Here is a 16995-nt window from a genome sequence, read left to right as displayed (position 1 = left end):
GCATTGATTATTAAATCTGCGACAATAATTTTATCGGCACCTTAAAACCGTCATACGTCCAGGAGCCTAACTTCAAAACACAGGTCTGTACGTCGTACGGAAAGAACTCAACATCAATGGAGCAGGAGGATTTATAAACAGCTGGAGGTTGCCATACAACCAGTCCGGAATAGTATACAGTTGCCTTGGTCATCAGCGTCACCTCGTAGTTTCCGTCAGCGCTGCAATCACCGAACAACACAACCCCGATGATCTCGATTGGTCCTGAAATTGTTTTTTACGACCAGGCTGTTGCTAAAAACGACCTTTACTTTTTTACGTTTTTTTGTCGTGATAATTATTTATATATATCAGTCAACAATTACTTCAATTTTTTTAGTTTTATATTTTTTCTTAAGGTATTATTACATAATTTCATAAATTTTAAAAGTATATGAGAAACTGATAAAAAATTATGGGAATTGGTTGCGTATAAATTTTTTTACGTAAAGCTAATTTTTTACGTAAAGCTAATTTTTTACGTAAAGCTAATTTTTTACGTAAAGCTAATTTTTTACGTAAAGCTAATTTTTTACGTGAAGCTAATTTTTTACGTAAAGCTAATTTTTTACGAGAAGCAAATTTTTTACGTAAAGCTATGTTTGATTATAATTAGTTAAAGTAGTGGTCGGGTGATGGGCATAGAAAGTTATAAAATTTTGTAGACTAATTACGGGTATTAATATACAATAACCACAAAAATTTGAAGTCGATTGACCATTTCTATTCTGAAATATTTTAAATTAAAATTCGGATCATTAAAATTGCGAGCGATAACGAATATGCGTTTAAAGTCGCATTCGTGATTCTAATAAAAACTAACAGTCGGAAACTTTTGAAAAACTAACAGATAATTAATGAATTTGTCCTGAATTTGAAAAAAAAGTATTCACGATCTCATTGTTGAGATATAACAACGCAAAGTTCAACAATAAATGAAACAACATACATTGGAAAAGAACAATCTGACAGCGCTGTACGTGAGAATGCATAGTACTATTTGAGCGGTAAATTTAAACAGATACTTAAGGAGGTTCGATACTGATAATCTTTCTAGGAGATCTCATGGATTTTCTATTGTATTTTTGCAAGATTACAACTCCTACACACCAAAATTTCATTAATAGAATATGTTATGAATTGACTTACTTTTAGGAATTAAAACAATATATTTTCATCAAAATTGCAATGAATCATAAAAAAATTTTTTTTTAATAAAATAATTTTTTTTCAATGAAATAAGTGATTCAAAAATAAACGCGGAAGTACGGCAATAGCGCGCTAATGTTTAGTAATTTTTTTGTGTACTGTTGTTGGTCACAAGGTTTATTACTAGCTGGAGCTCAGGTCTAACACGAGTACTATATAATAAGCATAATCAAAATGATACTGGTGCTACAAGCTTATTAGTTATTCAAATTTCCTGCGGTTGTGTCATTTTACGCTGTTATGGAGACTTTCCAAAAAGTTCAAAGAGTAAATGAGTATGAAGAATTTTTTTTTCTTTCTTTTTGTGACAACACAATCCAATAAAATAAACTTTCTGACTCACATTATAAAATTAATTTGAATTTAATTTTTAAAAGTTATAAAATTACGTAATAATACTAAAAATTTGATGTATAGTTTTATAAAAATTTTCGGTTTAAAAAAATGTAAATTTCAAAACTTAGCAAACAAAGCAACAACCTGATCTTCCTCGAGGTATTTTAAACCCGACAAAAAAAAATATTCAATTCCAAAAGCATAACAAGTTTGTGTTGCTTTTGAAAAAATAACCATCATTTCTGAAATGGATGTTGATAGTTTATAAATTTAAAAAAAAACTTATTGGCTACCATGCAAATTTACCTTAAAGCCGTCATAGGTCCACGAACCAAACTTGAGAACGCAGGTCTGCTCGTCGAACGGGAAGTACTCGACGTCAATTTCACAGGAGGATTTATATATTGCCGGTGGCTTCCATTCGACCAATCCCTGATGGTAGATTGTGGCCTTGGTGGCCAAGGTCACCTCGAAGTTTCCGTCCGCGCTGCGAGCGAGCACATTAGTGGTTCTGGGCGCTGCGGCGGTCGAGCTTACTTTGTACTTACGATTCAATATCAAAGCCCACGAATTTTTTTTTCTTTTTTATCGTTCCATTTATTTTTATTGCTTTTTTTTTTTTTTGTTTTTATTTACTCATTTTAACTTTTGAATTGAATTGAATTCCACTTTAATGTTATATCGACCGAAATTTTTATGACAAGTTAAATCAAGAGAAAGAGAGAGATTTAATGGAGCGAGATAAAGAAGCCGATTATATCAATCGAATACTTTGCATATTATAGCTGTTGAGTATACTATTGTATTTATATCATTAACAACGGCTTATCTACCGAACTTTACTAACGTTCTTTGTTGACTACGCCTCGGTACGATAGTTCAGCTTTGTGTTTTTAACAGTACTATAGCAAAGCATGCCATTGGGAAAATATTTTAGCAATGAAATAATACTACAAAGTGAATTTCAAATTTGATGTTATCAGAAAATTTTGTTAATGACAACAGATAATAGTAAAAACAAAAGATACTTTAGATACAAGATGCTAAGAATGATTTTATGAGACTCATGCTGAAGTATACGCCGCTAACTGGCTAAAGTTAGCCTCATTAAATTTTGCATTAACATACAATCCTTTCTGATTGGTTATATGAGTGATTTATTATATATTAAGGTAGTTGTCGGGTGATGGGCATAGTGTCAGAAAGTTATAAAATTTTTTATACTTATTAAGGGTATTAAGATACAATTACCATTAAAATTTGAAGTCGATTGACCATCTCTAATTTGAAATATTTATAATCAAAGTTCGGATCATTAACATTGCGAGCAATGAGGAGTATGCGTTTCAAGTCGCGTTCGTGATTCTAATAAAAAAACTAACAGTCAGAAACTTTTGAAAAACTAACAGAAAATTAATGAATTTGTCCTGAATTTATTTAAAAAAAAAATAAAGTATTCACCATCTCATTGTTGAGATATAGCAACGCAAAGTTCAACAATAAACGAAAAAATATACATGTCGGTGAATTGGAAAAAAACAATCTGGCAACGCTGTACGCGAGTATACATAGTGTTATTTGAGCGGTAAATTTAAACATATACTCAGTACACTATACAGCAACTGGCAGAGCATATGCGACGTTGTCAAATTTTAATTTAAGAAAATGTTCAATAGTATTTGTGTATACGTATATATGAGTAGTGTGTAGGTAAACTTCTCACGGGTACAGTATCAAACAAAAGCAATGTCTTGTTTTAACTACCACCTAACCTACTCTTACCGCGTATATGGCTCATAACTTTTTGATAATATTGTAGCAGGACAACTACCTTAAATCACTACTGTTGATGTTAAATCATGAAATTTTAGTGAAATGCACGGAAAAAAATAGATAGGAACGGTTACTGTGCTACACAAGAATGATCGTAAAGTATGTAGAAACTGAAGTCTTAAAATGAGTTTTACTATAATTGTTAAACTAACGACCACATACATACTGTAGCCAGAAAGGTAATTGAAAGCATCTGAGAATTAAGTTAGATCACAAAATTGATTTACGATGATGTGAAAACTCTGGATAAAATGTTCCATTTACTAAACAAATTTGGGGATGAAACATCAAAGTCAGAGTTAACGATTGAATCATTTCCTTTGATATTTTGATATCAATTCCGGCAAATTTCATGCTAGAATTCGCAAAACTACCAAAGTTATAGGAACTAAGTGAATCGGTAGCACTGATCCATTTATAGGTATACTATATACTTATTTAATTTTTGAATCACTAGTTTCTCGAAATAACTTTTTCGTGAGTGGTGCAAATGATATCTATATAACCAGTAAACTGACTTTTACTTTGAATTGAGTCTGTATGTTTAGTAAACATTATTTAATGATGAGACGAAATGGAATACAGATAAGTTATATGTATATATATATTTTATCGTTTTACCGTAAAAAAGTAACGAGTTGTAGTGGATTTTTAAAACAAAAATAAAAGATTTCTTATTTTAAATTCACTATATTTTCAAAAAAAAATATTATTTAGTTTTAGTTATATAAAATAAATAAAACTGTTGATCTACAAAATATAACGCAGTGATATTAATCTACTTTTAACCATGTGGAAATTAATTTTTCGAGCACTAGAACAAAAAAGGTGTTGTGAGGCATGATGATTAATAATGCATACGTTCATATTTATGAAAGAAAAAAAAAATAAAAGTGAAATTATTTTTTTGAACATGAACGGTAGCATATTTTGAAAACTCATGACGGCTATACACCCGATTAGGTCCCTCCTCTAAATCACTCAAAAATTTCACAAAAACCGTATTTTTATGTGTGAATAAGATGTGCGTTTATGATTTTTACCGCCGAAGCCGTATTGGCAGCCATTTTGACGTTAGAATTCATGTAACTCGACACGTGTACACACTAAAAATCATGAATTAATCAATTGATTAACTACGTAAAACAAAATTGTATGCATAGATGATTCAACCATTGCGGGAATAGTAACATTGGCAATAGTTGTCGCGAACGCCGCAATGTCAGTATGGCCGTCGAGCCCATACTGCATTGCTGTATTCACATTGCTTCTGGCAGATAAACCTAGTCTAACGACATCTATATAGTTTTGGCGGTAATACGATAGTATACATATTGGCAATACTTGTCGCGAATGCCGTAATGTCAGTATGGCCGTCGAGCCGAGACTGCGTTGCCGTATCTACAATATTTCTAGTAAACAAACCTAGTCTAACGACATCTATATTAGGGTGGGTTGAAAAAAAAACTTTTCTTAGCATGGGGGTAGAATTTGTACCTTATAAAAAAAAAAATTTTTTCAAGAAAAAAAAAATTTTTTTACTCAACATTTTGAGGTAGCCCACTCGTTTTTAAAATAAATAATTAATCAAACGGGGTAGTCCCAACGAAAAAAATTACATGGTGTTCTACAATCTGTAGGGTGTCCCCTTGAAAGCTAATTGAAAGTCAGGAGTTGAAAAAATTTTTTTCCTATTATTTTTGTAATTTAAGTAAAAAATTCAAAAATGAAAAGCATTTTCTTTTGAATTAAAATGAAAGTGAAGTAAAAAAAAATCACATTCGACAATTATTAGATGTTTTCCACGATTTTGGACAAAAAAAAATTTTTTTCGTTGGAACTACCCCGTTTAATCAATTATTTATTTAAAAAACGAGTGGGCCACCTCAAAATGTTAAGTAAAAAATTTTTTTTTTTCTTGAAAATTTTTTTTTTTTTATAAGGTACAAATTCTACCCCCATGCTAAGAAAAATAAAAAAAAAGTTTTTTTTCAACCCACCCTAATCTATATAGTTTTGGTGCTAATACGATAGTATATATTGATTGACACGCCAGAAATTATAGCGGGAAAAACTAGCAGCATTGTGCCCTCGGCATTGTAGAATGGGTCTCAGGACCATGCTATTTCGCCGTGCCTGCTATGCATACGTGTGAGCAACACAATAGCTCCAGTACTATATAGTATAGTAAATAACACCATGCATTTCTTACTGGCAATTAATTACAAGTTACTAATAGTCGATTATAAAATAAATTACTTGTTTTTATTTCATAAATACGTACATTAACATTCGATGACTAATTTACTACTACACGCAAAAGAAGGTAAAGATACAAAGAGTTGATGTTCGAATGAGTTATGAATAGGAGGCAAAATAATAATGGCTAATTAGTGTAAAACTGAGTCTTTTGAGAACTATTAACTGCGTGAGTAATTGTATTGTAAACATAACCTTTTGTAAATGTTTTATTATCGTGATAATTATTTCTGTGCCGTTGGCATTATAGTCAACACCATGTTGTACTACAAAGACTAGCCAATTTAGAGGCTGTTCTACCAGATGCTACTTGAGTTTTCTCGTTAGCAAAAATCTCGAACCAATACATATAACCCAAGCGTTTTCAAGTGATTATTTCCTCTTTATTCGCTAAACTAAGTATATATGAGGGTAACGGTGTTTACAAGAAAAGCGTATAACGACATATGTCAATTAAATTGCAATCTCTGAAAAAATTTGCGGATGTTCCTCAACTTCAATTACTCCACTTTCAAAGTTTGCAATACAAACTGATAATCAATAAGTCTAACAGCTTGCTTCCTTAGTAAAAAACAATTTATGTTCCAAACTTTCATACAGACTATTTTTAAGATGATGGCAGAGTGTATGTATGTGTGTATGTACGTACGGACGCGTCTATATAAATATTCTATAACTTGTGAACGAATCGATCGATTTGGTTATCAATTCCTAGATTTTGTAAATAATTAAGATTTATAAAGTATGTTTAGACTTACTCCAAAAATAAAATTTTTATTTCGGATAACTTTCATCAAACTTTATGGATTGATTGAAGAATCTAATCAGCTCTAACACTGTGAAATCTGTATCGAATGTCACGTTTTTTTCGAACGACATCATAATTGTTGGACTGATTGATTATCAAAATTTATTTATAATTGTAATCAGACTACAAAACTGGATCGAATGCCACATTTAACCTCAAAATCAGTTAAAAAGATATCGACCACGAAAAATTAAGAAAATAACAATTAACCTAATTTTTCGAATTAATTTTGAGATTTTAATTTTCATAGATCGAAACAAGACATAACTTTTTCGAGCGTGAAGAGCTCGAACATGCATTCTCGATACTATTTCCGAGCTCAAGAAGCTCAAAAACAACGAGAAGTTTTTGAACTGGCCCGCAGAGTCGATGGTTTTCCAGGAAATTTAGTGACGATTTTTAAACAGTAAAAATCGTTTCCTAAAACCGTCAAACATCGAGATTTGTTGAAAATTTCAATCCGAAAACAGGACTAGAATGGATCTCCTTTTCGTTTTAATTTTTCCAACAATTTTTAACGAATAGATTAAAAAGTAAATTTTTTTAGCTACATAGCATCTAAGTACCAATCAAATTTCATAAGTTGAAATTAATCGTATGCGTTTTTTTTTTTTTTTTTTTTTTTTTTTTTTTTTTTTTTAATGTTCCTGAATACATAAATAATCGATGTAACTTCACAATTGTATTGTTACTATTACACCGTATCTCTATTGCCTGGCTTTATCAACTTTTAATTTAATCGAAAAAGGCCGAAAATTCGCAGATAAATCGAGTCGGCCTATTTTTGGCCATAGTGTTATTTTTGTAAATAAAATTTTAGAACATTTTTAAGCAACAATACAGAACTGAAAATTTTTAAGTTTTTGGCCAAATTTCGGCCTAGATTGTTTTCGGCCTTATGTTCACAACCTGGGCTTTTATTAGCCACTTTTCGGCCGATAAAAACTTTATTATTTTTTTTGTTTCGAAATATTTTTTGTCTGGGCTGTCCATTTTCAAAATTATTTTTATACTTTAAACTATAAATAGTTTTCTAAATCAATAAAAACGAAATTCAATTTAGATAATATTTTTTTAAATTATGAAAATTTTATTTAACTATTTTTTCAAATTACTGACGATCAATATTTAACATGCTAAAGTAGCAGATAATAGACAATTATCGATTGCTCTAAAGTGATAATGAATCTTTAAGATGACAAGGAATCTGTTTCCCGATCCTACCATAAAATACAAATTTGATTTAACTATCTGATAATTAGTAAAATATCTAACTGGCACTAAGAAGCTTATTTATGCGTACATTAATTATAAGTGTAATTAGTGATCGAATTTTGAGATGATAAGTATGTCTATATTTCTTAACGTTGGTTACTTTATCTGTATCGTTAAGTCAGGATAGAACTTTCAAACTCATAAACTGTTCAATTGTGTTTGATAAACAACAGCATCCGCTGAACAGGAAAACAAACAGCCTGTAAGTAAAGACATAGCATTGAACATTGAGCATTTATCTTAGAAACTTGCGATAGGAAATTTAATAATTGTAACACAACGAAAATATAATTAAAGCTTTTTGTATGTTTAGAAATGAAATAACTGTGAAATAAGTTAACACGTGAAAAAATCTTTTTATGAAATTTTTTCTGGATCAAATATATTTCTAAAAAGTTATTAAGGTAAAAGACTTACTAGTACCCAATCAGAGAGCTACACGATGAAAAATATTTTGCGGATATCACTATGCTAGTATGGGCTCGACGGCCATACTGTATGGTATCGAACATTTTTATAGGTTATAAAATTGTATGCATAGATGATTCGACCTAACATTGGCAATAGTTAGCGCGAACGCCGCAATGTCAGTATGGCCGTCGAGCCCATACTGCATTGCCGTATCCACGTTGCTTCTGGCCGATAAACCTAGTCTAACAACATCTATATAGTTTTGGCGGTTATACGATAGTATACATATTGGCAATACTTGTCGCGAATGCCGCAATGTCAGTATGGCCGTCGAGCCCATACTGCGTTGCCGTATCTACAATGTTTCTGGTAGATAAATCTAGTCTAACGACATCTATATAGTTTTGGCGATAATACGATAGTATACATTGATTGACACGCCAGAAATTATGGCGGGAAAAACTAGTAGCATTGTGCCCTCGGCATTGTAGTATGGGTCTCAGGGCCAAGCTGTTTCGCCGTGCCTGCTATGCATACGTGTGAGCAATACAATAGCTCCAGTACTATACAGTATAGTAAATAACGCCTTACTTCTGGGACTCGTTACAATATTGTCTTAGAGTGTATTTCTTACCGTGTAGTATTCTATCACTCCATGGGTTTGTACGTCTATATTTAGTAAAATTCAGTAAATATAGATATACAAAAACATGAGTGATCAGGTACCAGTCTCCTAATCGGGTACTTGGTCTCTTACCTCACTGTCTCTAAATCTTATCAAATTTAATAAAATTACATAAATTATTGTCTTCATCTGGAAACATCGGATATTACACTTTGGTGTAATAGTAATACTCGAGTATAATGACAATTCCACAAGATGAAAAAAATAAAGATAAAATGTCATTCATGAAATTTCATCGTTTCATGAAATTTTATAAAAAAATTTTTTCACGGGGAGGTGACTTTGTCTGCAAGTTGAAAATATTTTTGTCGTTCTCGAGTTCAAAAAGCTCGATTAAATTATAAGAGATTTGTTTTCGAGTTCTTCAAGATTACACACACACACACAAAGTCGGACATAATTCTAAAAATATTCGTAATCAATAACCTCTTTTATTAAAAATTTACAGTTTTCATAAAAAAAAAAGTTAAAAATAATCATGATTTTTGTTCAAGTATTTATGAAAGTTTTTTTTTCTTTCAAATGTCAATTACTACGCCTTCATTCAATTTGTAACCCCATTCAAGAGATTAAAAAATTAAATGAAACTATGTTTTCAATTTTGTCGTAAATTTTCCGCAATAGTTTTCATTAACGGCTAGAACTAGACTTCAATTTCACTTAACCTCTACTACTTTACTCTTACCATAATTTAACTTTGCGGACGCTTTCGATTGCTCTTATACTCTTCTTGTAACTCTTTAAAATGTAAGGTGGCATTATAAAATATGAGAAAATTAGTTTAGATACTCGCTCGATAGTTTAACGAAAAAGTTTACAATAGATCGTTCTCTATTTCATTCATTGGTTTACAAAAAAAGTCTTTCGTAGCATATATTTAAATTTGAAAAAAATATTATTTTAACTTAGCAAGAAATTTCAATAACAAGTCAGTATGAAAATTCCGATCCTACATACTTATAAAAATACAATTTTGTTAATAATGCAAGCGTATTCGCCAGGATGATTTAAGAAGTATTTTTAAAAATAAAAAAAAAAAAAAAATTTTTCAAACAAAATTTTTACATAAATAATTTTAATGTAATTAATGTTACTTCAAAGTTTATAAATAAAGAAAAAGAATAAAATAAAGAGATTTGAAATAAAAATTTCCGATTTCTTTTACTATCCAATAGATTTGAGTCGAAAACCGATCTATTGTTGAATAGTTGAATCCGCTATTTATTCTGTGGTAGAAACGAGGAATAGATAAGAAATAAAACAGGATATCAGCAGTGGTAGCTAGTGAATCGACGTATCGTGTGATACGAAAGCTTAGTTTTCTTTTAACTGCCCCTTTGCTTGTCTAGAAAACGATCAATTCTTTCTAGAGATATAACTTCCGGTTGATACATTTGAAACGGATCTCCAGACGTTTCAAGATCATTGCAATTCAACTCTTAGTATTTTTCACGATTATTTTAGACAACTCGTATTGCAGTAAAATTACCAGTGTGAGCAAAAAGTTTATGTTTTATGCTTAACAAAATGTTTTAATCCCACTTTTAAAAACTGTTACGTATCAAAATTATTTTTAAAATTGATTCGTAAACAGATGAATAGATTGGAACCCGACTGGTTACTGTTCTGCACCCGACTGAGTTCGGTGCTGGAATAAAATGTTCGATTGTGGTGCAGAACCACACTGATGACTGTGCGGGACCTGACTGAGTGATATGGACACACGACTATTATATTATTTGGCAAGTGAGTTAATTTGGTTTTAAAGTGTTTTTTAAAAAATAAATTCTGGACGCAAAATTAAGAATGAGCCTCAACAAATTACTCTATAATCTAGCAATCTACGTTTTCATTTTTAAAAAATGTCCACTTTTTGCAAGTTCGCTTACGTAAGTGCAACAAGGATAATACCGTTCGTCCACTTGAGTGTGACAGAGAAAATAGAACCGACCCCTCTTAAGGTAGTTCCAGCATGGAACCACTTTTTGACAGATTCGGCTGAAATTTTTTTCACAGGTTTAGAATAGGTTTATTTATGAATTCCTAAAATTTCATAATTTTTGACCGTTTAGATCGCGAGATATTTGAAGACAAAGTTCGCGATTTTGAGGGTCATGTCCCATTTAAAGTATGTAAAATGTCCGGTCTCTCCAACTATTTTTTATTATATTAAAAAATTCTCTCGACAGAATTGGAAAAAAAAGTAGGAGAGTGTTGAAAAATGTTTTTAGAATAAGTTAAAAAAATAAAAGTAGCACCTCACCGTTTTGTTATCGCGATATAATAATTAAAAAAATAATTTTCGATCCATTTCCAACCTGCTCACTTAACAAATTATAGTGATCTGGCAACGCCGTGAGAAACGCTCTCTGAAATAGTGTAGAATAAAAAGCGGGAAATTCAAATCTTTCACGGTTTTAGTAAACAAAAACACATAAACACTCAGAGCAACGTTGTCAGATCACTGAAACTAACGATATGTAATTGTATGTGTGAACGTCTGTGTGCCGAGGCTTCTAAATTTTTGTCTATAGTAAATACTCTGACTATAGTAGGGGAGACCGGGGCAGGACGGCCCACCTAAGCCGGTTATTATTATTTGTGGCTTTTAACCTTCAAGTCGATTTACTCTTGTCCAACTTGAACTCAATTCACCAAAATTTTGGTGAAGCTCCTGAAAAAAAATTTTTTTTTTTTGGGGCAAGACGGCCCCCTCCGAAAAAAAATGAAAAAAAAATTTTTTTTTTTTTAATTGTAAAAAAATTTCCCGCGTAACAAATGTTTATATTTTTCTCTTTAACAACTGTATTTACTTTAATATTACTCGAAATAACCTTTTTTGATATAATACGAGTCATTTTTTCACTTCTGTAGAAAATTGATTATTGGTTTTTTTATCTTTTTCAAATGCTCTATTTTAATCCAAATCCATATAATTAACCAAAAAATGATATTTCTATTAAATTAATCATGACTAGGTTATAATACTATGAAATACATTTTCTTTTAGAATTTTTGAGTGGTTCATTTTGCCCCAAGTTTCATGTATCGGGCTAAAAATGAGTAAATAATCTAAATTTGTGATAATCAAAAGAAAACAAGAAAAAAAATTTTTTGGTTAATTTTTGAGGTAGGCCCTTGCCCCAGGTGGGCCGTCTTGCCCCGGTCTCCCCTATACCTCGCTGGAACTACCTTAAAAGAAAACAGTATTTTTTAACGACCAACTATTAATTTACTTGAATTTATACCACTTTACTCTCAAGCGGTTTATCTCTTTCAGCAAGAGAATCCAATTTTATTAGATTGGACACGAATCCATACGAATAATCCTATGCACAGTAACACTATCAATGTCATATATTTAAAAGTATCATTTTAACCAGATAATTGTTATTTAATATCACAACAATCGTCTATCCTATCTTCAAATTCTAGATTGATCCTCAAAAACATCATTGAGAACTTTGAAACTTAAATCCGAATTTGTTTTTTGACTCGGGTTTTCACCTACGACTCGGGTTAAAAACATTGTGCTTCTATACAAAGACTCACTTAGCCCACTTCCTATAAAATGTACTATTATTATTTTCATCTTAACCTTTACAAGATTAACTATTTTGAAGTTTACGTTTCTTTCTGTCATTTCAGTCTTAAAGCTTTTTATATTTTATTATAAATAATTTTTTTATTTTATTTATGAATCCTGCGGCCGCAAAAAAAATCCTTAAAAAAATGAAAAGAAGTAAGAGCGTATGATGTACGATATAAAATATACGTGAGGATTAGCTGGGATAAGCTAGTCTCAGTTTATTTTTCATCATCGTTCTTAGTACTACTATGATGCAAGGGATTCAGCAAAGTATGATGAAAAGTTCTTGACTTTCATCCGTTAAATTACTTTTAAGTAGTATGAGTGAAAATAAGAAAGTATTACATTTTTCTTTTGTTTTCATTTAATAAATAAACTAAAAATATGTATATTTTATGACTATTATTATAAATTTAAACAAATCGTCGTTTTAACTAAACCTCTAATCATTATTATTATCACAGAGATTTATTCTGCGCAAATAAATTTTATTTGAAGAAAAATTTTTTTAGTTCTCTGAAGATTTATCGAAAATATACAAAATTAGTCGCTTTTTTTAATATTATTTAAACAAACTTTTGTCAAACAGAAAAATCTTAGTAACTTTTGATACGAGTTACACGGTAACAAATATTTTGCGGATATCACTATGCCAGTATGGGCTCGAACGCCATACTGTATGGTATTGAAGATTTTTATAGGTTATGAAATTGTATGCATAGATGCAGTATATAATAAAAATATATGAAAAACAGTTGATCTGTGGGCTAATTCCAAGACTTCTCGCTGCTTTTGAGCTCAGGCACGGTAAGAAATATTTTACACGGTAAGAGATATCACTATGCTAGTACGGGCTCGAACGCCATACTGTATGGTCTCGAAGATTTTTATAGGTTATAAAATTGTATGCATAGATGATTTAACCATTTCGGGAATAGTAACATTGGCTAAAGTTGTCGCGGACGCCGCAATGTCAGTATGGCCGTCAGGCCCGCACTGCTTTGCCGTATCCCCATTGCTCAAATTAATAAAGTACATAACCTGTCAGTTACTATAGCCGTTGCCATTTTTCAAAGATTCTTGTACCTTCTGCTTTAGGCATTCCCAGGAAAAAATCTTTTCATAAAATTTGATAAAATTTCATAGAGTTTGAAAAGTTTAAAGAAATTTACAAAGTTGCATGAAATTTTATGAAAATTTAGTTCATTCCGTAAAATGGGATGAAATTTAAATCCAACCCTAAGAAATTGATTTTCTGAGATTTTATAAAGTGTTATAAAATTTTGAAAACTTTTATGAAATTATATTAAATTGCTTAACATCTTGTTCCATGAAGTATACACGGTAAGAAATATTTTGCGGATATCACTATGCCAGTATGGGCTTGAACGCCATACTGTATGGTATCGAAGATTTTTATAGGTTATAAAATTGTATGCATAGATGATTCAGCAATTTCAGTATGGCCGTCAGGCCCACACTGCACTGCCGTATCCACATTGCTCAAAGTAATAAAGTACACAACCTGTCAGTTACCATAGTAGTTGCCATTTTATAACGATTTTTGTACCATCTGCTTTATGCGTTCCTAGAGAAAAATCTTTTCATAAAATTTGATAAAATTTCATAATTTTATAAAGTTTAAAGAAATTTACGAAGTTGCATGAAATTTTATGAAAATTTAGTTCATTCCGTAAAATGGGATGAAATTTAAATCCAACCCTCAGAAATTGATTTTCTGAGATTTTATAAAGTGTTATAAAATTTTGAAAACTTTTATGAAATTATATTAAATTGCTTAACATCTTGTTACACGAAGTATACACGGGTTGTCGCGAATGCCGCAATGTCAGTATGGCCGTCGAGCCCATACTGCGTTGCCGTATCCACAATTCTTCTGGCCGATAAACCTAGTCTAACGACATCTATATAGTTTTGGCAGTAATACGATAGTATCCACTGATTGACACGCCAGAAATTATGGCGGGAAAAACTATGCATACGTGTGAGCAATACAATAGCTTCAGTACTATACAGTATAGTAAATAACCCAATACTTCTGGGACTCGTTACAATACTGTCTTGGAATATTTCACATACTATTTCAGTATCTGTCTTGAGACCATACCAGCATGGTGTTAAACGTCATGCATCTCTTACCGTGTATTATGTGAGACTAATTTTACGTTAATTAAATTCATTTAAAAAAATAAAACGAAATTGAATACTTGTGAAATGTATAAAATAAATTGACAATTGCGAGAGTTAGTTAACTGAATGTCTAATTATAACCTTCTTGAAATAGAAGTCGAGTAGAGTCGAGGTCGATTGCTCCGAAAATGTAATGAGTGTTTTAATTGTCGTCGACATTGTGTGATTCTGAAAGGAAAAGCTATTCAGTGACTTCATTTAATCGGAAGAACGATAAAGGAAAGTACAACAAGTTAAATAAGATTACGAATTCCCCGATTGCAGCTCTACTCTACAAGTTATGTAGTATATATAAATATACAAATCAAGACAAGAAGGATTTGAAATCGACGCAGAGGGAAATTCGAATTATCTGGCATTTTGTGCATGCTCCTGACACTGGCACGTAACGTCAATCCACCGGTCGAACGGAATCTCCGAATGACCGTTTCGAGGCTATACTAGCGAGTGGTTTCAAGTTATTCAAGTCAGCAGAAGAGAAAGAGATAGAGAGAGATAGTTACAAGTGAGAGATATAGTTCAATAACTCCCTTTACTCCTTTACCCGTCGGTATTAATGCCCGTGTCCGTGTCGATGAGGAGTGTTTCCATGATTGAAGCACCTGAGATTAGATTGAAGCTACTGTTGAGCATGGCAATGCAACCTAGAATGCAGTGGTGATCATTGTATACAGTTACTATTTGAGAAATTCAACTATTTGCTTCATTAACATTGATTTGTCAGCCAATTACAACTATTTTATCAAAATTTATCAGTAAATTCTTGGGCAAACTAACTTAATAACTTTGTAAAAAATTCTAATTTAAGGTGGTTCAAGCGAATCTAATGCAAGACGAATTTTTAAACTTTAAAATTTGAAACTTAGTATATATATAAATGAATACTTTATCGATGTATTTTCAAAATTTGAAAATGATCCACCGTCTAGCTTCGTAGAAAAAAAGTTTCAAAAATTACATTTTCAAAGTTCTTGTACACAGACTCTTATGGCTGACATGCTTTCGTCATGACTTTTTCATTTTGGTAACTTCCCGCTAAGAAAATTTGAAATTTTCAAAAAAAGGGAAGTTATTGGTTTCGGTTCTTTTTCGAAAATCGACTTTCTAAGAGATCTTGACGGTTTGAGGTTCTAGGAAGCTATTCTGACTAATTTCAAGAAGATGTCCGGGTGTATGTATGTATGTATGTATGTACGTGTGTACGTATGTAAATATCTGTAACTTTTGAACGGATGAACTGATTTTGATCGTCAAGGTGGCATTCGACGCGGCTTGTCGATATCTAAAAGCTGTGAAAAATTGAGCTCGAAGAGCTGGAAAATAGCGGGAAGTTTTAGGGTTGGCCCGCAGGGTTAACCGATAGACCGATAAAAATCAACCAAAGATTTTAGCAGGTGATGACTAGAAAAACAGTAAAAATATATAAATTATCAGAAATTGCCAGAAAATAGCTTGTAATCGGAATAACAAACTAACTTAGTAATATATCATGGTGCAATATATATTTAGTTTTATACATAAATCCGTATAATATCTAGTAGAGGTTATTTAGCCACCATAAATTTATGTTCACGTGCAAGTAAATGCTGTCTCTGATGAGAAACCTCGTAAATTTTGACTTCTCCCCTTAACTTTAACTTAACCTAGATAATTTACTTGACTCAATTCTTACTTACAATGAAACTAAATTAACGATCTTTTAAATCTTATATTTGAAGAACCACCTGTGTAAAAAAAATCCTAGAAAAATAGATTGAAAAACTTTAATTATTTTAAACTTCAAAACGTGACAAAACAACTAACTTTTTCACACGATTTTTAAATATCTGAAAATACAAAGAAGTGAACAATGGACTTCATACTATAAATGAAAGTTTGTAGATTCTTGTAAACTGTTTTCGACTCGCTATTAAAAGCGATAAAGTTCATGATTTTTTTTCAATCATTTATTTTTCCTTTGAATTTTCAAAAGTTTAAAAAACGATCAAAAAAAGGAATCGAGTGTCACATTGTGAAGTTTTGAATATTTAATACTTTTTCAACCGTTTTTCAGCAACTTTTTTTACGGGCATATATTTTCCGAATTCGCTACTTGTTTATATAAGCATTGTATTAATTTGTGTTGAGCACGTATCAAATAATTTTTGTGCAGAAAAAAAAAGTTTTCAAATTTATAATTTAAAAGTGAGCATTTTTTCTGAACTACCAACTTATTATTTTGTTGCATTTTTATTTTCATCGATCTGTTCATTTTTAAGCTCTCCAAAACTGAAAGTATTGTGCTACTATGTTTCAATTGTAAAATATAAAAAATTCATATAAAATAACAAGGACTATTTC

General features: G+C 31.2%; 1 protein-coding gene across 2 annotated transcripts in view; it reads right to left on the bottom strand.

Annotated features, from left to right (window-relative positions):
- Positions 1–16995, bottom strand: part of LOC130671121 (acetylcholine receptor subunit alpha-like) — a 230535-nt gene that overhangs the window by 103029 nt on the left and 110511 nt on the right. For both annotated transcript variants that reach the window (XM_057474836.1, XM_057474837.1), the window contains one exon: positions 1891–2071. In XM_057474836.1, coding sequence (XP_057330819.1) covers positions 1891–2071 — 181 coding nt within the window. The remainder of the gene's footprint in view (positions 1–1890; positions 2072–16995) is intronic.

The sequence above is a fragment of the Microplitis mediator genome, chromosome 7, assembly GCF_029852145.1.
Source record: "Microplitis mediator isolate UGA2020A chromosome 7, iyMicMedi2.1, whole genome shotgun sequence".
Taxonomy (NCBI): domain Eukaryota; kingdom Metazoa; phylum Arthropoda; class Insecta; order Hymenoptera; family Braconidae; genus Microplitis; species Microplitis mediator.
This window is presented reverse-complemented; position numbering and strand designations above follow the sequence as displayed.